This window comes from Megalops cyprinoides, chromosome 1 (genome assembly GCF_013368585.1).
Source record: "Megalops cyprinoides isolate fMegCyp1 chromosome 1, fMegCyp1.pri, whole genome shotgun sequence".
In the NCBI taxonomy this organism is placed as follows: Eukaryota; Metazoa; Chordata; class Actinopteri; order Elopiformes; family Megalopidae; genus Megalops; species Megalops cyprinoides.
In genome coordinates this window covers 7,719,579-7,742,589 of record NC_050583.1, presented here as the reverse complement: position 1 = coordinate 7,742,589, position 23,011 = coordinate 7,719,579, and the positions used below count along the sequence as shown (strand labels likewise).

The window sequence follows — 23,011 nt, the reverse complement described above, 5'->3', positions numbered from 1 at the left end:
GACTTGTAATAACGTATAATATCTGTTTTGCAGTTTTTCAAAGTTCAGTAGGAGAATAGAAGAACATGAATGATGAAAGAGGTCCAAAACCAAGAACCAGGAATAGTGAAAAGGAAGACAGAAACCACACGAAAGAAAGAACACCAGTGAGCATATTAAAATATGTAAGCATATAAAAATTTTGAAATCAAGATTCATATTTTCTGTATATTTTTGTGTATTGTATTTGGTATTTTAAGAGTCTGTTGTTCCTCTTTTACACACCCTTCATGGATAGTGAATGAACACATTCCTAAAAATACTTCCTCGTTTAAATGTTTACTCAGGTTCCATTCCCCACATAAAATACAAAGAAATGACGACTGCAAATAGGGACCGAAGACAAAAAGAACCCATTAACATGGCCTCACAAGGTGGACAGGAGTTAGTGGAAAATATTCTACAGAAAATAAATAAATAAATAAATAAATAGCCTAGTCAATGACACACGGCTTCACTTGAACTTTTACTTAGTTACAAGAAAGATAACAGACATATTTTATGATACGTTTTCTGAAATAATCCATTACATTAAGTTACACAAAATGCCATTTCGGAAGGTTTTCTCCGAATCACAGGAAAAAAAATCTTTTATTTTGAAGTGATGGCTCTGCGACAACGGGAAGCAACGCTCTCGACTTCTCGGCCTGGGATTGACTAAGAGGACAAAGCTGACGGTATCATGTGAACGAGCGGAGAGAGACGAATACGGCCGAATTACTTTTTTCTTCGGACATGGTCCTGGCACGATGAAGCGAGCTTTGCGTTTCTTTTGCGCTGCGCTGGCCCAGTAGCAGCTGGTGTGCTACATATTTGATTTTAGATGCGTTAACTTTTCCTCAAATTAGCTGACCGCGCAAATAGCAACAGGGTGGGTGAGAGGGTGATGCAATATTGATAATCAATATCGGCTTTGTATTGCTGGCTAAATTTAAGTGGCCTTTCCCACAACGAGTCACAATTAGCCTATATCTTTATGTAACTTATGGTTTTGCACTTTTTGACTTTTTGGTTTCTTTGATCGCCTTAAAGAGAACATAAAATTACTTTATGAAAGGTGATAAACAGTTAATAGATTTCGGCCTGGACACATTCACTTTAGACCAAAATAAAACTTTTATTTGTTACAGCCTTGATATATTATTTATAAGAGATTTTTTTTCTATGTATATTACTACGAGGCTACTACTTACATAGTCGTTATTTAATCAGATCGTAAGCGTGTTAATAGCCTACCTAAACTCCTAAAGTGATTATAACTCGCATCAACCTACGGACGTGTGTATCTTCGACCCGGGATATTTCAATAGTCACATGATTTTGTGAAAGATGTCCGTTTAGTCATTCTCGCACTGGGCATCAGTGAGACGGGAAGGAAGTCAGCGCCTCTCTCTCCGTTTCGCAGTGCCAGTGTCTCCGTTTTGCTTTATATGGGAAAACTTGGGAAACGCGGCCACCATGGCCATTAGACGCGAGTACCAGGGCAAAAACTCGCGGTGGACTGAAGCGGAAGACGAGCAGCTTATTGAACTGTGGCGAAAGCAGAAGTGTTTATTTGATCCGTCTGTAGAGAACTACCACAACAAAAAACGAAAGCTTGATAAGTGGAAATACATAGCTGGGCAGCTCGGTAAACATGGTAAGTGGCTGCTACTTGCGTTGAGCCACCTAAGACCAATAGGAAAGCCAGCAAGCTAACTAGCTTGAAACTAGGAGTTGTGGTAATATCAGTTTATAGGACTCAAAGAGGCGAAGACCTTACTTACTTACTACAGCTGAGATGGTAACCCTGACCGTGGTCTCGCACTCCACACAGCAGCGACGTTATGTGAGAAAACCATAATACAACGGGCCTCTTAAGTAACGCAACGTATAAGCTAGTAGGCTGGACTTTGTTAAATCTCACATTGATATATGGATGAGTGAACACCCAAATATACCTGATCCCGTTTCCATATTGCATCAAAACATACATATCAGCACTTCTACAGAATAACAAAAACGTCAAATAACGTTTAATATTCCTAAATTCAGATTTTATGGAAGTGTCAATGTAGTTATCAAAAAGTTGTTTTCCTTTTTTTTTTCTTTTTTGAAAGACACATTTTTTGTCACCATTTGTAACATGCAAATCGTGGCATCAGATTTCACACTATGAATGCTACATTTACCTTACTTGTCCAAAATAATAAGTTAAGAACACTCTGGTAAGAGGAAGTAGAGCAGAGTGATGGATTTGATCAGTGTGAATGTCTACAAGAGAGCTTAAAGTGTGTTTTTCACATGCATAACATAACCATTAAAAAAGCCCTTTCAGACTCTCTGAGTACTTCTCCACATACAGTTCAATCACTGCCATAAGTAGCAGCGTGCTATAGGGTTAATTTCAGCTCTCAAAACTGACATGATCATCACTGCTCCATCCACTGTGCCCAGAGAGTGTCACGCTGTATTGTCACCATGGAGAGATATTGAGTGAGATGTATATGTATTTGACTTAATTTTGCAGTTGATGAGGTGCGGAAGAGAGCCACCTCCCTGCGCACCATGTACGGGAAGCTGCTGCACTCCGACACCCCAGGTGGTAGCGAGGCCAAGCCCTATACCAGCAGACAGAGGTGGCTGTGGTGGAACCTCGAGTTCCTGCAGAGATTCCTCACGAGACGCTGTCATGCGCCGACCGCTACAGCAGTGAGTGTTTGCATCTCCTTCTTATAATTTGTATCTTTGCAACCATAGCACAAGCCTGTATTTTTCTAGCAGTCCATACAGTAGAACAGAGGAAGTGTATCCTACAGCCTATCCTATCAGGTAATTATTTTTTCACCATCTCCAACGGACACAGTTTAACAAGGGTGCCTAACATTGACTGGTTTGACGGGGCTTTTGTGTTGAAAAGGTGAAGATTTGGTGGGCTAAATCAGGACGATGTTTACTGCACCATTCACACTGCTGGCCCATAGCCGTCTCCCTGATCTATTTAAATAGATCTTATTAAGAATAATTAATCTTTCGTTCATACTTCTTGTCAGGTAAAGCTGATATGTTGTTACATACAAAGTGCTGTTTTGCAGAATGTGGTGTCCTTTTAAATTAGGGGTTTAACCTATGGCCCCCCCAACACAAATTTTGTGTTACAATGTCTAGTACAAAAAGTAGTAAAGTAGTAAGACAAGTAATACAGTTTTTAAATATTAAGTTTTCTGTCAATATCACAACAGGAAAATTTTGATTTCTGCCCCACCATATAAACTAATATAGCTGAAAAATAATGGGATAGGGTACAGGGGAACCATATGAAGTTTGCAGTCTCAGATGTCAGATAGTCTTCACTGACGTAGCTTTGCCTTTGGGCATGACGACGTAAAACGAAGAATGAATCCCTCTGATACGTATAAAGCATTATGCTTTTCCAAGTACATGCATGGAGTCCTATTCATGTCACTACAGTTATAATGCATATGTACCTTAAAGTTTAACACTTTTCCATGTTCTTGGATTTTCAGAACATTTTTGGAAAATTGATTTAAATTAGGAAGAAGAGGCAGAGGTAAAAAAAAAAAAAACATTGAATATGCAAAAAAAAAAAAGCATGTTCCAAGAGACTCCAAAAGTTTGCGATTTCAAAAAATGTTGTTTATATAGAGTGTTTCTGCTGACAGTCTGTCTTATGTTTTTTTTCCTGCTTTTCAGAAGCTGGAGGGCACAGAGCACTCTTTAGAAGACCAAAGGCTAAAGTGGGCCAGAGACCGTCTAGCAGTAAAGCAATTGGAATCATGTCATGTTAAAATCGAGTCTTTCATCACAACAGCACAAGACTCCTTGTCCACTTGGAAGTCCAGCCAAGTTAAAATGGAGATGGAGGAGTTGGGTGGCTCATCAGAAGACTTCACTGACCAAAAGCTTTTTGATAGGAGAAATGGAGTCAACGCTGCAGAAAATGAACCTTTTGAAAGTGTCCACACAGCAGAGAATGCCCCTGGAGCTGCTCCTGCAATAGTCTCAATAAAAAGCGAGGCTGACGGGTTGAACGTTAAGTGTGAGCAACACACCGGCACAACAGAGGCCAACAAAATAGGCCATATTAATATAAAGGAGGGTGGAATCCATGGAGGTGAGGAATTCACTGTAGAATCAAGAGTTAATGCAAGGCATACAGGAGCCGACACAGGGTTTCAGCCAAAGGAACACACAGAGGAGCTTGGTGATCATCACGCTGTGGAAGAAAGACCATCAGATCAGCAGTATAACAACAGTTTCAGTTCAGGAGGATGCCCAGAGACACATGAGAGAATTGAGAATCTTCACTCCTGCACTGACTGTGGAAGTCACACCAGACCAAAAATGCACCATAACTGCACAGGCTGTGGGAAGAGTTTTAGCCAGACAGAACGCTTCAATGGATGTCAGCAGACTCATACAGGACAAAAACTATGTTCCCCCGCTTGTGACAGTAGTTACAGACAATTAGGAAGCTTTAAGTGCCATCGGAATATACACACAGGTGAAGAAATGTACTCATGCACTGAGTGTGGGAAAAATTTCAAGCATTTTGATGTTTTAAAAGAGCATCTGCAAATTCACACAGATGAAAAACCGGACAGTTGCACTGAGTGTGGAAAGAGTTTTTATCAATCAGGAGACCTTAAAAGACAAGAAATCCAGTCAGATGAGAAACCTTACTCTTGTGCCAAGCGTGGTGTTCGGTGTTCAGATATAGCCTGCTCAACTCTGCAGTCCGCACTGCAGGGAGATGGAAAGGAAGCGAGTGACTTCATGTCGGATTTTCAGTGTGTTTTCTTTCAGGGAGAACTTGGGAATGCAGCCACAGTTTCAAGTACTTGCGAGCTCCAAGGCAGAAACTCACGTTGGACTGAAACGCAAGACGAGGAGCTTATTGAGCTGTGGAGAAAACAAAAGTGCTTGTTTGATCCAACCATAGAGAGCTACCATAACAAAAAACGAAAATATGATAAGTGGAAAAAAATAGCCGGGCAGCTTGGTAGAAATGGTAAGTCATTGTGTAAAGACTACCTGAGTTGTTGTTACTACAACTTCAGATTTAGCTAGCAAGCGGCCAAAAAGGAGCATGTTTGGTTATCATCATATTGAAGTGAAGTTGGCTTTAGCCACCTTTTTTTCACATTTTAGGCAGGGGGGTTGGAATGATGAAATCTGTTTATTTTTAAAAACACTTCCTGAAATTGACTTATTTTTTTTTATTGGATGTGCCCAATGCTTTTTCCCCAGTTTGGAATGCCCAATTATGTCATATATGACACCCTGTCTCTGCAATCCTTTCTGACTGTTCAAGGAGGGTGAATCAAACACATACTCTCCTCCATGTGGCATGATGCCACCACCACTTTTTCACACACCACAGTCCCCATGCCAAGCTTTCTTACACATGTTTGGAGGGACCTCATTTGCATCTTTATACAGGCGGACTGCAGACGTCCAACTGACTCGACTGTCTACTAAGTGACAGGACATACATTCCCTTAGCCAATTTGTATTGCCTGCAGAATGAACCTGATTTGTTCTGCTGCTGTGAGCTCCCAGTCGTCATCCGCTGATTACATCGGCTGTAGGGCTCAGCTTTGCACTTGAAACGTCAAGTGCTTTTACAAGCTGAGCCACTTGGGAGTCCGAATGAGGGTAACTTTCATTTAACTTTCATAACGTTCATCTGCTGCAGTGCTTTGGAAAGATGATCTAAAACTGAGTAAGATGTCCTGTTTTGGTCTTGATTACTTACAGATTACATCAACAGCCAGGTTAATGGTGACCCACAAATCCCCAATATCTTTCCCACATGACATTTAAAACGTGCGGATCAGTGCTACCTAAAAGTAACAATATAGATGCGCTGTAAAACATAAAAATTATTAATATTCATCATTAAACATCAACTAGACTCATAATATCAATGCTATTGCAACATTTTAGTTTATAAATTTCATTGCCATGTTCTTAGGGAGCCCCTCGGGAGACATGGAGAGAGAAACATTACCACAAGGGAATGATTTAGCGTCCGTCATGTCTTTGTCTTACAGGAGTGACTAAATGTCATGAGGCAATATTCGCTGTCACATTGTGCCCTTGAGGTGTTAAGTCATTGCAATACATTATGTTGTTCGGTGGAAATATTATAGTTCCTTCAAAGTAAGTATGTCTTTTTTTTCCCCATGGCCTCTGTACGTTCTGGCTCAAAATGGCATGATATGAACATGTGAAAGAAGGAAAAGTGCCATAAAGATGACGTTCCAGGTCTCTCAAGGCTCACAACCCACTTAATGAGTGAACAGATTTTCTGTTTCTCATGGAAGTCAATGTGTGAGTGTGTGAGTGTGTGTGTGTGTGTGTGTGTGTGTGTAGCCAGTGCAGTGTAAATTTTAATTGTTTTTTTACTTTCAACTTGTGACCCACTATGGTCCAACGGTTGGTCCTGCCTTCTAAGTTTGACGGTTGCCATAAAGAATGAAGCTGCTCTCATGCCTGTCTCTGTAATTGCATTTTGCAGTGCACAGGGGGCGCCGTCCTGTGTTGTCCACGCGAGGAAGCTTGAGCCGTATATGTTTTACGCTGTTTTTCAGTTGATGAGGTGCGAAAGAGAGCCACCTCCCTGCGCACCATGTACGGGAAGCTGCTGCACTCCGACAGTCCCGGTGACTGCGAGGCCAAGCCCTATACCGGCAGACAGAGGTGGCTGATGCGGAAACTCGACTTCTTGCAGGGGTTTCTCAGACGTCGCTGTCATGCACAAACCACTACACCAGTGAGTAACTCCTCCTTTACACAGATTTTTTTTTTATGCAAAGGCAGCCCAGTTCTCTCTAGCAGAAAATATAGTAGAGCAGAGGAGGGATATCATGCATTACATTACATTATATTACATGACACCATTTAGCAGACGCTCTTACCCAGAGCAAATTCCAAATAAGTGCATCTCTATGCTAAGAGTAGTTACTGAGAAGTATTACAAGAGGTCAGTAAGATATGGAGTTAAGTGTTAAACTAGTGTAGAGTGCTTTTTTATAGATAATAGAAATGATAGATTATAGATTATAGATTATAGAAATAGATGTAGAGGAAGGTAGACTAGAGATATAGCTTGAAAAGATGTTTTCAGCTTTCTCGTGAAGTCACCCAGAGTGACTTCTGTTGAAGTCTGTTGTACGAATCTCATGCAACCTATGCTGTCAGGTCATTTTTTTAATCTTAAGGAGAATACACAAGGTGGGATCTCAGCCTTCATTCTTTTTTGCCATTTTTCAGAGGCTGCAGAGCACTGTGCTCTCTTCAGAACATGCAAGGCTAAGACGGGCCAGAGACCGCTTGTCTGAAAACCCGCTGGGATCGTGTCGTCTTCACTTGGAGCCCCTCAACTCAACAGGACAAAACCCCTTGTCCACTTTGAAACCCAGCCACATTAAAACAGAGAGCGAGGAGTGGAGGGACTTATCAGAGCAGCGCTCTGACCAGCAGCCTTTTGGCAGGAAACGAGAGGAGAAGGCTGTCGAAAATGAGCCTTACGAGTGCATCGGCAATGCAGGGAGCGCTCCCAGAACTGCTCTGATCTGTGTACAACTTAAAAGTGAGGCTGACGATGTGGACGTTGTTAACACTGAAGGGCACACTGGCGCCGCACAGAATAATGAGACCAATGAAACAGGCCCTTTGCAGACAGGTGAGGGTTTCCAAGGGGCTGGTGAAGGCAGGACAGAATCAGCAGGTAATGCAACGCAGGGTGGGGCCGGCACAGGTCACACTGAAACGGATGCCGAGAACGTCAGCGATCATCACAAAGTAGAAGGGAGGCAGTCAGATCAGCAGCGTAACTCCAGTCCAGAAAGATGCCATAAGACACTTGAGAAGGTGGCAAATCTGCACTCATGCACTGGCTGTGGAAATCATTTCCATAGTGCAGGTTTTCTCAAAACAGACCAAAAGATTTATACAGGACAAAAAACATGTCATAATTGCACTGATTTTGAGAAGAGCTGTAGCAAGTCAGAACACCTAAAAGCACATCAGAAAATCCCCACAAGGACACAAAAACTGTTGTCTTGCACAGTGTGTGGGAGGAGTTTCAGACATTTAGGAAGCTTTAAAAACCACCAGAACATTCACACGGGTGGGGAAACTTACTCTTGCACTGAGTGTGGGAAGACTTTCACACGTTTTGATGTTTTGAAACAACATCAGCGAGTTCACACAGGGGAGAAACCATTCCCTTGTGTTGAGTGTGGAAAGTGTTTCAGGTATATCAATAACTTGAAAAATCACAAGCGAATTCACACAGGCGAGAAACCATACAGTTGCACTGAGTGCGGTAAGAGTTTCCGTCAGACAGGAGACCTGAAAAAACATCGTCAGATTCACACAGGTGAGAAACCTTTCTCTTGCCCAGAATGCGGGAAGCGTTTCAGGTGCTTGGATATCTTAAGAGGCCATCAGAGAATTCACACGGGAGAGAAACCTTATTCTTGCACTGAGTGCGAGATGAGTTTCAGACACTCGGGAGCCTTGAAGTATCATCGCCAAATTCACACAGGAGAGAGGCCTTACGTTTGCACTGTATGTGGGATGAGTTTCAGGCAGCTGGGAATCTTGAAGCGCCATCAGCGAATTCACACAGGATAAAACAATATGCTTGACGAATTTTAATCACCTTTTTAATCACATTTTTTAATCACCACGATGGTGTAAAAACAAACAAAAACTGCTGTTTTTGAAATGACCAATTGACTATGTATATGTCAAGCTTTCTGGTATCAATCATGTGTAACAATGTATATCCTCATACAAATACACAGGATGGGTAAGTAAGTATATTGCCAGTTTGCCAAGGTAGAGTTTATCCAGATTATATTTGCAAGGCAAGAGCATTAGGAGAAATATGGTTACATAGCACATTTTACAGAATTAATACACCTTTTTGTCTAAGATATTTACACAGTATGTACTGTCAGCTGTTGATTTAAAACAAGCTAACATGTCTTCTGTGCTCTGTCCAAGAAACAGCATTGATCATTCCCGTTGATACGTTCCCTTGTTCATGTTATATGCAAGTCCTGTTTATGAATTGCCAAGGCTTTGATTGGTTTGATTGGCCTGGCCTTGTCTGAAATTGTGTGCTTCAGAATGTCACGGCATGTGCTGTGTGATCATCAGTGATCCTTCATAAATGCATGTCAATGAAGAATTTGGGCCAGTTTGTTATGTAATAAATATGGTCAGAATTGACTGAAATGTATTTTTTGCACTCAATGTCTAGATTTTTGTAGTACATTGAGCAATAACCTAACAGTGTATGTTTGGTTCAACAAAACATGGTAAAATGTGTTCTCTGTTGATTATAACAGCTTTATTTCCTTAATTTTTAATGTTAAATCTCCTCTGGACTTATTCTCCTGTCTCATTACTTTTAATAGATTAAAGGCACAATCATATCATATCATATCATGGAAATCTTGAAATGCACATGATCCATATTCTTGTAGTGTGAAAAGGTTTTTTCATGCACCTTATTGCCTGTTGGTTTTTTTTTCCATTGAATGTCCAGAATCTCTTGTCCTGCTCACATTCCAAACTGAAGCTGATCAAGATTCATAACAGGTTTAATACTCTTAACTATTAAATAGTAGGGATAAGTTGCATCTGAAAGATTTTCAAATGTTACACTTGGCATGCTGTATCCATTCCTTCCCCAACCCTTCCCTCACTCCTTTCCCTACTCCCTCCCTCCCTGACTTGTCCCTCAACATTATCACTAGATGGCATAAAGCTACTAATATGGAGAACCAAAGAAGATAGAGATAGAAAACTTAAATGTCCTCCAAGAGGCAATTTGTGGTACAGCACAAAACATATAGACACATTAAAAACATCAAATAAACAAGACAACAATCCAAAATTGTCCATAGCAGCCATTATACATACCATCACAGTCAAGGCAGACATTTAAAGTGCATAAAATGCATCCCCCCTAGTTTTGTTTTGCCCCAGACTCCCATGGCTAACGTATCTTGTTTAATTGAGTTATTGCCATGGGAATAAATGAGTTTTTTGCTCGGTTGGTTCTGATATTGGGGTATCTATACCTCCGACCAGAAGGGAGTAGCTGGAACTCTGCTGAAAGTGGATGTGATGTATCCATACAGACCTTGTCTGCCTTCTCAGTCAGCCTGGTCAGGTACAGATGATACAGGTCAGCCTGCTGCACCCCCATGATTTTTCCATAGATCGTAACAATTTTTCCCAATTTCCCAATTGTGAGTGATTTTGGAATGTCCATACCAGCAAACAATACAATAACACAAAGAATACTCTCAATAAAAGACTTATAAAACAGAATGAGAATTTTGTTATCAATGCTAAAAAAGTTTAGTTTTCTAAGAAAGTACATGCGCTGTTGGCCCTTCTTAAAAATAGCATCCGCACATTGATCCCAGGATAATTTGTGATCTATAATAAGATCAAGATATTTATACTCCGTCACCACCTCAATCTCCTCTCCTCTAATCCTAGATGGGGTGGGTGGTGGAGCATCACGTCTAAAGTCAAAAATGAGTTCTTTAGTCTTGGACGTGTTCAAATTCAGATGCGAGGCCTCACACCAGTTGACAAAGTAATTTAAAACTTGGCCATGCTCGACTTCATCCTGCTCCAATAGGCTGACCAAGGCGGTGTCATCCGCAAACTTAATTATATGGTGTAGGGGTATCTGCTACGACAACAGTCCATGTATAAAATAGCAAAGGTGACAGCACACTGCCCTGTGGTGTGCCAAGGTAAGGTAAAACGCACCTCTGACACGGTGTTTCCTACCCTTACACTTTGCAATCTGCCCATGAGGAAATCCAAAAGCCATACAATTAGTTTTGAGTCCAGTTGAAACTGCTCTTTCAGTCTGTCAGCCAGAATTAGTGGGTGGATTGTATAAAATGCAGAAGAGAAGTCTGCAAAGAGGACTCGTGCATGTGTTTTACAACCCTCCGGGTGCATATATAAAAAGTTTAAAAGCATTACAATGGCGTCATCTGTCCCTCTTGCAGAGCGATAAGCAAATTGTAGTGGGTCCAGGACCTGCTTACATGAGTTGATAATGTGGGTTTTGATAATCCTCTCTAGTGATTTAACTACCAGTGAGGTGAGGGAAATAGGACAGGATTAGTCATTAGGAGAGGATGGATGAGGGACTTTGGGAAGGGGGACCACGACTGATGTTTTCCATATAGACGGAACCACCTGGGTATCCAGTGAGCGTTGAAAGAGGGAGCAAAAAATCCCACTCAGTTGGGCTGAGCAGTGTTTCAACACCCTGCCACCGATGTTATCGGGCCCTGGGCTCTTTCGTATGTCAGTGCTCTCAAAACGCTCGCTGCACCACCTCTTCCTCAATGATGAGTGTGTTATGTGTGTTCTCCATCCCAGCATTGTCCGTCCCTTGCCAAGCAGGAATGTTATCACCGCCCCCTGTCTCAAAGCGGGTAAAAAATTCATTCAGTTTGTTGGCTAAAGAGAGGCACACCCTCTCATCAGGACAGGGGTCCAATTTTTTCCCTCTCTTAAAGGCAGCGTTTGCCATTGTTTTTATGCCAGTCCACGCAGCCCTAACGTTGCCCTCAGTCAGCACAGCACCTTGTCCCTGTACTGGCATTTGGCCTTGTAGATCTCCTTGTTTACCTTCTTCTGTATCTCCTTCCTTTCCTGCAGGCTTCCTGAGGCAAAAACCCTCTTTTACACATTTAGTACCTTCTTTAACCCTTTACTCACCCACGGCTTGTTGTTTGGGTACACTCTGCTGGTCTTTACTGGAATAACCGCACCCACAAAGAAGTCTATATAACCCGAGATAACTTCTGTCATCTCATTTAAATCGGCAGAAGAATCCTCAAAAACGTTCCATGACGTACATTCAAAGCACCCTTTCAGAGTCTCAACACTGTCCTCATCCCACACCTGGATCTGCTTTTCCACAGGCTTCACCCTCTTCAGAACCTGTCTATACATGGGTCTAAGAAGGACAGTATTGTGATCTGAGCCGGCCAAGGGGGCCTTGGCAAATGATGAATACGCCTTAGGAATCGAGCCATAACATAAATCAATGGTTTTGTTCTTTCTTGTAGGGCAGGTGACATACTGAGAATAGGTAGACAGTGTGCGCTTGAGAGTACAATTATTGAAATCACCCATTATGAACATGGGCGCATCTGGGGAGATTTCATCAAATTCTTGAGTAATGTTAAAAATAATATCTGCTGCCTTATCCGTATTTGCTTTTGGATGGATATAAACAATAGCGAGAAATATTTGTGGGAACTCGCGTGGAAGATAGGAGGGGCGCAGGGACACTGATAACAATTCAATATCAGGGGTACAGATCTTCTTCCTCACCACAGGTGTTTTGCACCACCTGTCGTTTAGCATGACGCACACACCCCCTCCTTGCTCCTTACCTGTAGACTCTCTGCATCGATCCATGTGTATGATAGTAAATCCGTCTGGACAAACGTCAGAGTCCGGCACAGTCTCGCTAAGCCAGGTTTCGGAAAAGGCGAGAACACAAACTTCCCTATATTCGTACAAGTAACGAGTGTTTGCTCGAAGCTCGTCCACTTTTCCTTTAACCGATTGAACGTTTGCGAGAATAATGGTCGGGAGCGGAACTTTTGTTTTCCTCCCTCTGAGTTTTTGTCGCACCCCTCCCTTCTTTCCTCTTCTCCTCTTGTGTCCATCATAAAAAAACAATTCTTGTAATCTCCGCAGGGATGTTTGCATCGGGCTGACTCCAATCGCTTAAGTAGGAGCTATGTTGCAGGAGGAAGTCTCTGCTGTAGCGCATGTGCGAATCCGATCTGCCAACTGGTTTACTTGCAACGTTGACTGTAAACAAAATTACTTCTAGCAGTAAAACTAACCCGCATACACTCGTCATGTTGTCTTGTAGCTCGGTACATAAACCAAAAACCGCACCTCGACCATAAACACAACTACCGATGATTTGTAAAAACAAAAAACAACAGAAGGAAGGATAACGAGACTCAGACAAACTGTGCTGCTGATCGCCATGATGCAGCGCCCCGTAAGAAGTATTTGCTAGTTTTATTAATGCGGTGTTTTTACTTTATGTTCCTTTCTTTACTGTGGTACATAATATGATGCAAATTACCAGATGAGGAAATTAATGAATCAATTATAAAACACCTGCAAACGTAGGCACATCCTGTCTTCAGAAACTGATCTTGGATCAGAATGTGAGTGTTACACTAAACGGTGGTTAGGGTTGGTGGGTGGACAGGTGGACATGTAGATTTGTTGTCTATATCAGAAAGTCCCATAACTTGTAATGCTAATACGTTATTGTCAGGTCAAATCCATGTTGTGCCCCATCCTACCCCACAGTGCAATGCTGAAGCTGGTACAGTGTTTTGCGTACACACTTTATCAAACAGAGAGGCTGTCAACTAGCTTTATTTATTGATTTCATTCTTTTATTGCATTTCATTTTAACAAAAGCATTCAGCATTCGCCATCAGGACCAAAGTTTTATTTTCAATGAATTGCAAAGATTAGGCCTTTTCATTGAACTCTGTTCAAAAAAATAAAACCTTAATCTCAATTTCAGAGATTTATTAAAAAATCCATAATGGTGAAAATAAATACATTTATATATATACAGTACCTGTCAGAAGTTTTGACACAACTTTTATTCTTTATTTTTACTATTTTTCAATAATAAATACCTCAAAACTATGAAATAAATTATTCAGTGACCAAACAGTCCAAAGTAGCCAAAATATATAATTTTTTTTTTTTTTTTTTTTTTTGGAAAGAGATTCATACATAGCATCAACTTCACTATTTATATGTTGTCTAAGAAAGAGAACTTGTTATGCTGGCATACAGTGTGTGCAGTCTCACCCAGTGTGTGGTATCATCATGCCCGGCCGACCAAGCGTGTCACTCACCCCAGCACAGAGAACGCGAAGCACAGGGCTGAGGACCACGCCCGGCGAAAGTTTCATTTAGAGACAGAGGCTCAGAGACCCGGGTGGAGAGAACGGCGAGAGGACCGGGCGAGCTGAGGGTCACAGGAGGACCACAGAGACATCATGGCGGATGGTATCTATGGGAACGTCTCCACCGTCCAGCAGGAGATGATGAAAATCAGACAGCAGGGGCACATCCCAGGTACTGCTTTTAAACCTGCGAAAAAGCTCTGTACAAGATGTGGCAGCTGTCATTTTCTTAGAAGGCACGTTTTGTTGAAAGAGTACAGGACCTGCAGGATGGGCGTAATTAGTGCGGAGGCTTCTGTGGTCGGCACAGTGCACTTTGAGTGTCATTATTGCATTGCAAATGCATTGTCCTCACAGGGCTATGGGTGATGTTGTGAAGCCGTGTGTGTAGAAATTCCACTACAGTGGTGGCTTCACAGTTATTTCTGCCTCTCAGCACAGGAACTGACATTGTGATTATTATGACTACTTTTATTAGTGGTAGTAGTGTTGTTTTTATCTTCATTATTACTATGTTTCAGCTGATGCGTTCAATTTCGGGGTGACCCCCAGTGACCAGGAGATGATAATGAGTTATGACCAGGAAGGAGAAGCGGGCAGACACAGCGAAGGTACTTTTCATTTAAACCTTGATTCCTGTTTGTGGGGGTGATATTTCCATGTCTTTGTAATTTCATTGTTGTAGTAATGTTGTATGTTTTAGTGACAAGGAAAAAAGTTTGTAATCCAAAGGTTACCGGTTTGATTCCTAGTTGGACTGTTGTTTTATCCTTGAGCAAAGCTGACCAGATTTTCCTCAGTAAATTTCTTGCTGTGTAAATTCATATCATGTAAAAATAACATATAACATGAAAAAATGATAAGATATGCAGTTGCTCCAGATGACAGCATCTTCTGAGTAACTATAATGTAACTTAAAATGCTTGCCCTGCACACAGAAGGATGAATATGGTTAAACAGACAAGGTCTCTGTGTAAATTTTACACATTGCTTGATGAATAAATGTATCTTTCTGTGACTAAACTGTCACTGTTTTGCCCCAACAGGCCCGAGAAGTAATCACTGTGCTCTTCACTTCTTGGGAGGCATCTGCCTTGTGCTTCTACTTGCAGGAGTGTGCATCGGAGCATTCAAGTGTGAGTCAGAGCAGTAAATGTATATATATTTAGAGATATTGATGAAGATCACAGAACAGCGCAACTCATGTGGCATAACATGTTATAAAAAGCACATGTATTTTTGAGTACATGTAGTCACACATCATTAACCATGACCAAAAAAACAGTAGAAGCCCCACAGTTCAAGGAAAGCTCTCTTCAAAATGTTATCATCTTAACTTGTGTACCACACTCTTCTATTAACACGTTATATTGCATTAATTTATGTTATATTTTGTTATGTTTCTGAAATTTCACAAGGTGTTAGGATAACAATGCTGCAAATGTCTGAAAATTACAGTGGTTCATTGAGGCTGTCATAAAACAATATTTTTGTTACGTCATGATCACAAGTTGCTCTGGACTTTGATATTACAAAAACATTTGCACAGAGATCAAAAGATACTTAGGACTTTGAATGGAAAAAAAGTCAAAATGCTGAGTTGTGTGTTTCATGATATCAAGGTGATATCAAAGGTAGCCAATATCACAAGATAATCATCTATGCTAATCATCAATGCTAACATGTGGAGAAACACAAAACTTCCATTACGTATATCAATCAATCTGTCAGTCTTTTTTTTTTGTTAGAGTACATTTTTACAAGTGAAAACAGTAAGCATAATGTGTTTTCCAGAAGAGACTGACAAAAAAACAAAAACCAGTGCAAATTAGATACTGGATAGTTATTACTCCCTGATCCCAGGAAAGGGTGGTTGAGAGACTTCTGGAAAGCAGTGGTAATACTGTACCAAGACAGTGTATATGTATGTGGTGTATCTGCACTGATTCTCTTGTTTTTCTGTTTGTTTTGTGATGCTTGTGCAATGTCCAGACTTCCAGATCTCCGCAGAGGTACAGAAAGTAGATTCAGACGTCTCTTCGTTCAAAGCTCAAGGTGATTCTCTCTTTCCAACAGAAACACTTCATCTGGGTATGCCTGCAGTTCATTAAAAATGACAGATCAGTCTCACCAGTCACTGATGTTTAGTGGTACAGTTACAGTGCTGGCTCACCAAGGCACCTGGGCAGAAGAGTGGCGTCATTACATCGAGTATACTGATATACAGCATAGATTAGAACAGAATTGAACAATTGTATTTTCCCAAAGGAAGAAATTTATTTACATGCATTGACCAAACACACAAACTAGACAAGAATTTATAGCGCTCTCTCAGATAAAGACATTTTAGGTTATTATACCTAGGATGACAGGATAATGACATTAATCAACATCTTTTGCTCATGTAGCAAGTCTCATACATTGGTGCTCAGTGCTCTTTCCAACACGAGATTTCAGTCTTAAGGCAGCATTGGTAGACAGTCTGGCTCATGAGATCATAGGTGGCAGTGATGCTCAGTGTCTGGGGTCACCTGTCGTGATGGCTGGTGTTTGCTGCTTCAGTTTCAGGCCCTGCGCACTCTGCTCTCGCACAGAAAATGGCCGACTTGGAGTCAAAGCTGAATGAGCGAGGTCTGTTTTCCCATCTCACTGCCCCATGGCGCTGTGCTGTTTGCTTAGACGCCATTCCTCATCAGAGGTAGAAAACACCGGCTTCAGAAAGTAAAAGTCCTACCATGTATTTGTTCTAGCCATCCACTAAACAAGGTGATTTCACCAATTAGCTCCTCTACCTGGCTGAAGAGTTGTGCTAATTAAATTCAGCTGGCGTAGTGCATGGGTGGAACATATACGTGGCAGGACTTTTACTTTCTGAAGCCGGGGTCTTCCCATCTCTGTTCCTCATTCCTTCACGAATTGTGAAGGAAACTGTGTTACCTGTACCAAACCAAGAACTAAATCACATGAAGCATATTCTGCCAGTCTGGAAAATTCCATTCCAAATGATGTTACTGTAAACCTATTTGCAGATACCAATATATCTGGTGCCATCAAGAATCTGGAGTCCCTGCTCAGATCAGAAGGTCTGTTTTCCATTTCCTCCTTAACAGACAGATACCTAAGTGAGGAAAATCATCATTTTAAGATCAAGTGGAGAAAGCATTGTCTTCCCAAGTCATTGCTATTATGTGAACACTTACGTCTTCATGTTCAGTAGTTAAAAGTAGCTTTCACTGTGACTCCAATTGTCAGTCAGAGTTGTTTTGTCACCCTAAATGTTCCTTTCTTTACATTCTCACTGTGACATGTGTAGACTCTCAGCACTCTGTCGCCATGGCGAAACTGGAGACCCTGCTGAAATCTGAGGGTCAGTTTGAGTTTTTGTTTAAATTTTTTTGATCAACACCTTTCTCTTGACGTGAAAAAAGAGACAGTTTTAATTTAATTTCTTCATTTTTGTTATTCTTTTTTGGCTTTTTGATTTGGCTTCAGTGGTAAAGATCAACTCCCAAGCAGGGAAGACCAAGGAAGACCTCCAACAAAGCATCCAGAATGTTGGTTAGTGAGGCTAATGATCAATCTGACAATATTCACATCTATGTATTTTCACCCTTAATCTGCTTCATTCTGATTCCAATTCAGTAAGACAGTCCTTCTCCTTTTCTTTCCCTCCTGTACGTTCTCATACCTTGATATTCACCTGCTCCTTATACAATGAACTGAATACTTCTTAATCAATATCAATACACTGAGGTCAGAGCTTTTTTTCTCATCCTTATATATATATATATATATATATATATATGTGTGTGTGTCTTACCCCTTGCTCTAATATTTGGCAGAGTGGACATTGTTGCTTATGTTGTTGCTTGTGCTTCAGTATGGGCCATACTGTCTTTCTAATGTTCTGAGAACTCCTGTGCTGTCACAAGACTGTAGTCCCCTAAACCACTCTGAGGTTCGCTTTCTTGCTTTGGTTGTTGCTGCTTCTATTGATTAGTAGATTTGATTAGTTATTGGTAAACTGACTCATTGAATTAAGGAAGAATTTGCATTGATTTTTTTTATAAACTAATTAAACAATTTAAATATTACTGTGTGTGTCTTTTTTGCATTTCAGAGAAAAATGTCAAATCCCAAGTTGAAAAGAAGATGAAAGATCTAGAAAACACTGTAAAAATCGGTCAGTGAGAGAAATACAATCTGTACAAATGTCCATACCGCCTTCCTTTAACATAATATCTTCACTTTCAAAAACTCAACTTTACTGGCATGAAGTTACATATTTTTGGTAGCTAAGCATCTCAAACAACAAACCATGGATGAATAATGCTGTCCAGTCATATCATCCTTAAATAGTCATCAACAACATTAGAAAATTTTCAAACATGAGGCCACATGTTAGATAAGTTTCTTGCTCTCTGATAAGCTTCAGTTATTTTCATTTAATGAATTTCCACATCTCTGTCAAATACTGTTCTGTCTCTCACAGTTGGTTTACCAAGTTTTTCTTATTTCTCTCTATATATTCTTATTTCTCTCTATATTCTTTCCTCCACTCTACACACACACACACACACACGTGCACTAGGTTGTGAGGAGAAGTCAGGTTGGAAGAAGTTTGGTGGCCGATGTTACTACTTCTCTCAGAGCTTTGGATCCTGGGAGACAGCTAGACAGCAGTGTGTGGCCATGGATTCCACTCTTGCTATGGTGAAGACAGAGGAACAGAGGGTGAGTGAGTGAAGGAAAGAGGCTTCAAATTAATGGCTACAGCAGAGCCTGTCTCTCGTGGATCGGCACTGTTAGACTGTGGTCTTCGAAATCGGTGAATGAGAGCGCTTTAACTTGCTAATGAATGTTCCAACACACAAAGCCAAAAAAGCCTTCTGTGTCAGATTGGTTCATCTCTGCATATGCTGTAAGACAAAGCCTTATCTTGAGGCTGAAATTGAGGGCCACCTTAACTGAGTCGTTCATACCGTCCTTTCTGTGGGTGATCACATTTTACCATGGATTTTCTGTCTTCAGGCATTCCTTGCAAGTATAGTCCAGTCTGACAGGTACTGGCTGGGACTGAATGACATCATCAGTGAGGGTACCTGGAAGTGGCTGGATGGGAGTTCAGCTGACAACAGTAACAGGTGAGCGCTGACAAACATGTCACCGGAGAGACACATCCCATAACAACGACCCACAAAGACATCCAGTAACGTACATTGTGTTCCTTGCACATTGACCCACAGTCTTTGAATGCAACGCCATTCTCTGAAATGGTTCTTACTGGAATGAACCACGATAGGGATTTTTTTTCTGTCATCATCAGTATCTTTGGTGCAGAATGAATAATCAGCTCCAATGTTTTTCTGGAGGTTGTTCAGAATCTCACATCTTTGGTAGGACAGGCAGCAGATTGCTGTGTCTGTTTTTCTTCTCCTCATCGTCTTACACTGATGGACAGATTTTTAAACTCTCTTCCAGGCTGTGGAATCCAGGGGAGCCAAACAATTCAGGTGAAGAAGACTGTGGCGAGATGAGGAACCAGATGCTGAATGACGTACCGTGTAATATGCAGAAGCCTTGGATCTGTGAGAGGAGAGGCATGGTGCTGTGAGATACCCAGCACAGACCAGACCACACTGTTTCAAATATAGAACAGCATACAGTTAGCCATGCCAGGATTTTTTGTTCATTTATATGTAATTTTTTTCAAGATTTGATAGATATGATCATTTATTTTTCAGCATGTTTTCAATTTTATATTTTGTCACAGACAACAATGCTGATGAACATGCTTAAATGTGTAATCTCTTTCAATCAAATCGTGATATGACCCCTTTGAGGAATTTAGATGTATTATTCTGTCCCTTGACTTCACATGTAACACAAAATTATGTCTTAATATTTTTTTCCCAACCAGCTGCTTGTTAATGCCAATTGAACATGCCAAACCACAACAGCATTTGCTCTTTTGCAGGGGTGTAGGGCAAGGCACATGTTATCCTCCAAAACATACACAAGGCAATGCGATGACTTGTCATACTACAAATCCCACAGTGCACCAGGATACAGACACGATATTCATAGAAATCCCTGCTGCGGGGATGTCTGAAAGCTGGGTGGTTGTCACCTCCAAGTCCTCTTAGGCTCGTTCTGCTGCACATGATTTCAGTTAGAGGTAAAGGAGAAGAAATTTAAATTATGACCTGGCCAAACACATCAAATCACCAAGTAAATAACGCCATTCTAACTCAGTTCTCCTGTTTGCTTTTCATGAGATGAGATCTGACAGGTGAAATCACTGACAGAGCAACGCGGACACACCAAAACAGCTGAGCAAATGGAGCAGTAGTATGCACTTTATATTGTGTGTCAGTGTATGCAGGGAGTATATGTCTGGATGACAGTTGCGAAAGAAGAGTCCTCACCAAAACCAAGCACATCCCCAATCTACAGCAGCCCTTAGAGTGTGAATTTCGATATCTTCCCTCTGTTCAGTGTCTCTAGGCCACCCCTGGTAGGAGCGACAGACCAAAACACCCATCAGTGGCTGAATCTTATTGTCATAGCTCTTTTTGATACTAAACACAACCAGAAATCTTAAGCAGACAATCACTCTCAGAATTTTAACACAAACACAACCCAAACTTTACTATACAAACAAAACCCAGTTTTTACATTAAATATGTAGAGGTTGATCAGCTGGACCAGTGGGCTGGCTTAAGTGTATCACCTTGACAGTGTTACTTATTTATTTTATTATTTTCCTTTTCAATACAATCTCTTGTATATATTCATGATTCACTGCTATGACCATTTATAAAAATATTGTGCCATTTATAAAAATAAAACTTATGTAGTACAACACAAACATGTATATGGTAAATACTAATAAAAAATGAAAATATAATGCAATATGATCAACTGTTTAAAATGTATAGGATTATTATGTTATAGATTTTCTTAATAAACTGTATAACTTATTAATTTACATTATAGATAATATAATTTATTAACTATAAGTTAATATAACGTATTTTACAGTCCTTATTATATTATCTATTACATTTAAATCAATTATGTATGAATCGAACAATACTGTCTTCCTAAACATTTTCGTTGTAATCATCAGTTTCGTCCATTTCGTAATTGGTTGTTTCGCCAGGCAACGTAGCTACACCCAACTTAGACAACTGATTTGCTTTGACACATGTTACATACTCGCTACCTCCCCTGGCTCGTTTTGTCGATATGGTGTTGTGAGAAGTACGAGCGTAACCTGGCGTGTGCAAATGTAGAGGAAAAGGAAACAAACAAAATAAAATGGCACCAGACGGACCTCGAAAAGGACGGGCCCTACCTGCTGCCTGGGTCTCCTTGGTGCTTGTTGGCCCAGCCCGTCCTCGCCTGCCTCGGCGGCCAGCTCTGCGGTCTCGTGGAGCGTCCCGTATTTTGTTCGTTCAGGTTTTTTTTTTCTTTTTGTATTTTTCTTAAAATATCCCGTGCAAGTCCCCCTCCCGTGGATGGCGTCGGCGACCAACCCTTCTTTTTCTGGTTAGCGTTAGGTAAATGGTTCGCCTGAATTTATTCTAAACTTATATGCGCATATCTCAACTACTTTTCAACATTAGCTATTTCCTTCGCTTGCTGCAGCCAGAACCCACAAGGTGATCAGTCTCGCATCATCCTTTCTCTGTGGAGGCAACCAAACGCTAGCTCCTGGTGGCTGTTGCTGTCGCCATTACCCGCCATTTCCATCAGTGTTAATTTCAGTTTTCCATCACCTCCATTTGATCACCTGGAGCTCCGTATAGCAATCAAATGACAGGTAGCCCCACCTTCCGAGGACCCCTCAGCTGCGTGATGATGTCAGCAGCAGGTGCCAAAAGATAATAAATAAACCCAAAACACTGTGTGTTTGTGTGAATGGCGGTCTACCCACTCGTAACACACACCGTACCTAGTCAGATGGGCAACATTGCATTCGCTCCCCAATCAGAAAACAAAACACATTCAAATACACATTCAAAAGAAGGACTTTTTAGAATACACTTAACTCGCTAACGGATGTTAACGGCTGAAGTGACAGGCTAACTAGTTCGCTAATTAAGATATTAGCTTTGTAATTTTACGTCAGAATACTATTAAAAATAATTAACATATTACAGAGCTTCACAATAGAATACAATACACGACTGGGTATTTTTTTACATTCAGTATATATCATTTCTAAGATAGCTGACCATTATAAAAAAAAATAAAAAAATTAACATTTATAAACAGGCGGTACATCGCGCCCAGCCTACTTGCCGTTAACAGAAATAAAACTTTAAACAAGCTGATGTCACGTCAGAGCCATTAGCAATATAACAGACCGAAATTCAACCAAAACAAAAAGAACAAAATACAGGAGGTGATTTTGTTATTATGTGAAATCATATGATGCAGCAAATGTTTTATCAGACTAGGTGACGAGCTAGGAAGCTGTTGACACAATGACCGTATGATGTAGGGGGCTCTGTGTGTAAAAGCTAATGTCACTAGATTAAGTGTTTTCTATTACTGGAACAATACTTTTGGAAAAGTCTTTTCAAAGACAGCACAATATTTCTGTTTTGTTTTAATTATTTCAAATATTGATTTTATTTTTATTCATTTAACAATTAATCCATCTATCTGTCACAGTGCTGGTAATAATCTGGGGTTTTGCGAGGTCTTCTCTGTCTGCTCCTCCTAAAAGCTGGCTGGCCCTCTCCTCCCTTCCTCTCAGGCTCCTTCTGCTGCACACCATTTTAATTGGAGGGAAAGAGGGGAAAATTAATATTTTGTCTTGCTTGTGGACAATCCATTAAAAATCCTTATTAAGAGCTTATATTAGAGGAATACAATTCTACAGAATCTATTAAAACAGGACAGCTACAGTCTTGCATAGAGAGTGCTCTATG

General features: G+C 40.8%; 2 protein-coding genes across 2 annotated transcripts; both read left to right on the top strand.

The window, feature by feature from the left end:
- The first annotated feature begins 1,448 nt into the window (after positions 1-1,448).
- Positions 1,449-4,039, top strand: wu:fb74b10. The gene is made up of 4 exons (XM_036542704.1): positions 1,449-1,678; positions 2,549-2,730; positions 3,733-3,798; positions 4,010-4,039. The coding sequence occupies exons 1-4, from the start codon at positions 1,498-1,500 to the stop codon at positions 4,037-4,039; spliced, it is 459 nt and encodes a 152-aa protein (XP_036398597.1). The 5' UTR covers positions 1,449-1,497.
- Positions 4,040-4,655: 616 nt separating this feature from the next.
- On the top strand, positions 4,656-11,769 carry LOC118787181. The gene is made up of 4 exons (XM_036542649.1): positions 4,656-5,050; positions 6,636-6,817; positions 7,318-7,623; positions 11,761-11,769. The coding sequence occupies exons 1-4, from the start codon at positions 4,816-4,818 to the stop codon at positions 11,767-11,769; spliced, it is 732 nt and encodes a 243-aa protein (XP_036398542.1). The 5' UTR covers positions 4,656-4,815.
- The last annotated feature ends 11,242 nt before the right edge of the window (positions 11,770-23,011 follow it).

Coding starts and splice junctions, on each gene's coding strand:
- LOC118787181 (XM_036542649.1), top strand. CDS start 4,816: ATGTCGGATTTTCAGTGTGTTTTCTTTCAGGGAGAACTTGGGAATGCA. Junction 5,051..6,635: donor CGGGCAGCTTGGTAGAAATG/GTAAGTCATTGT, acceptor GCTGTTTTTCAG/TTGATGAGGTGCGAAAGAGA. Junction 6,818..7,317: donor ATGCACAAACCACTACACCA/GTGAGTAACTCC, acceptor GCCATTTTTCAG/AGGCTGCAGAGCACTGTGCT.
- wu:fb74b10 (XM_036542704.1), top strand. CDS start 1,498: ATGGCCATTAGACGCGAGTACCAGGGCAAAAACTCGCGGTGGACTGAA. Junction 1,679..2,548: donor TGGGCAGCTCGGTAAACATG/GTAAGTGGCTGC, acceptor TTAATTTTGCAG/TTGATGAGGTGCGGAAGAGA. Junction 3,799..4,009: donor GGGCCAGAGACCGTCTAGCA/GTAAAGCAATTG, acceptor TCCACACAGCAG/AGAATGCCCCTGGAGCTGCT.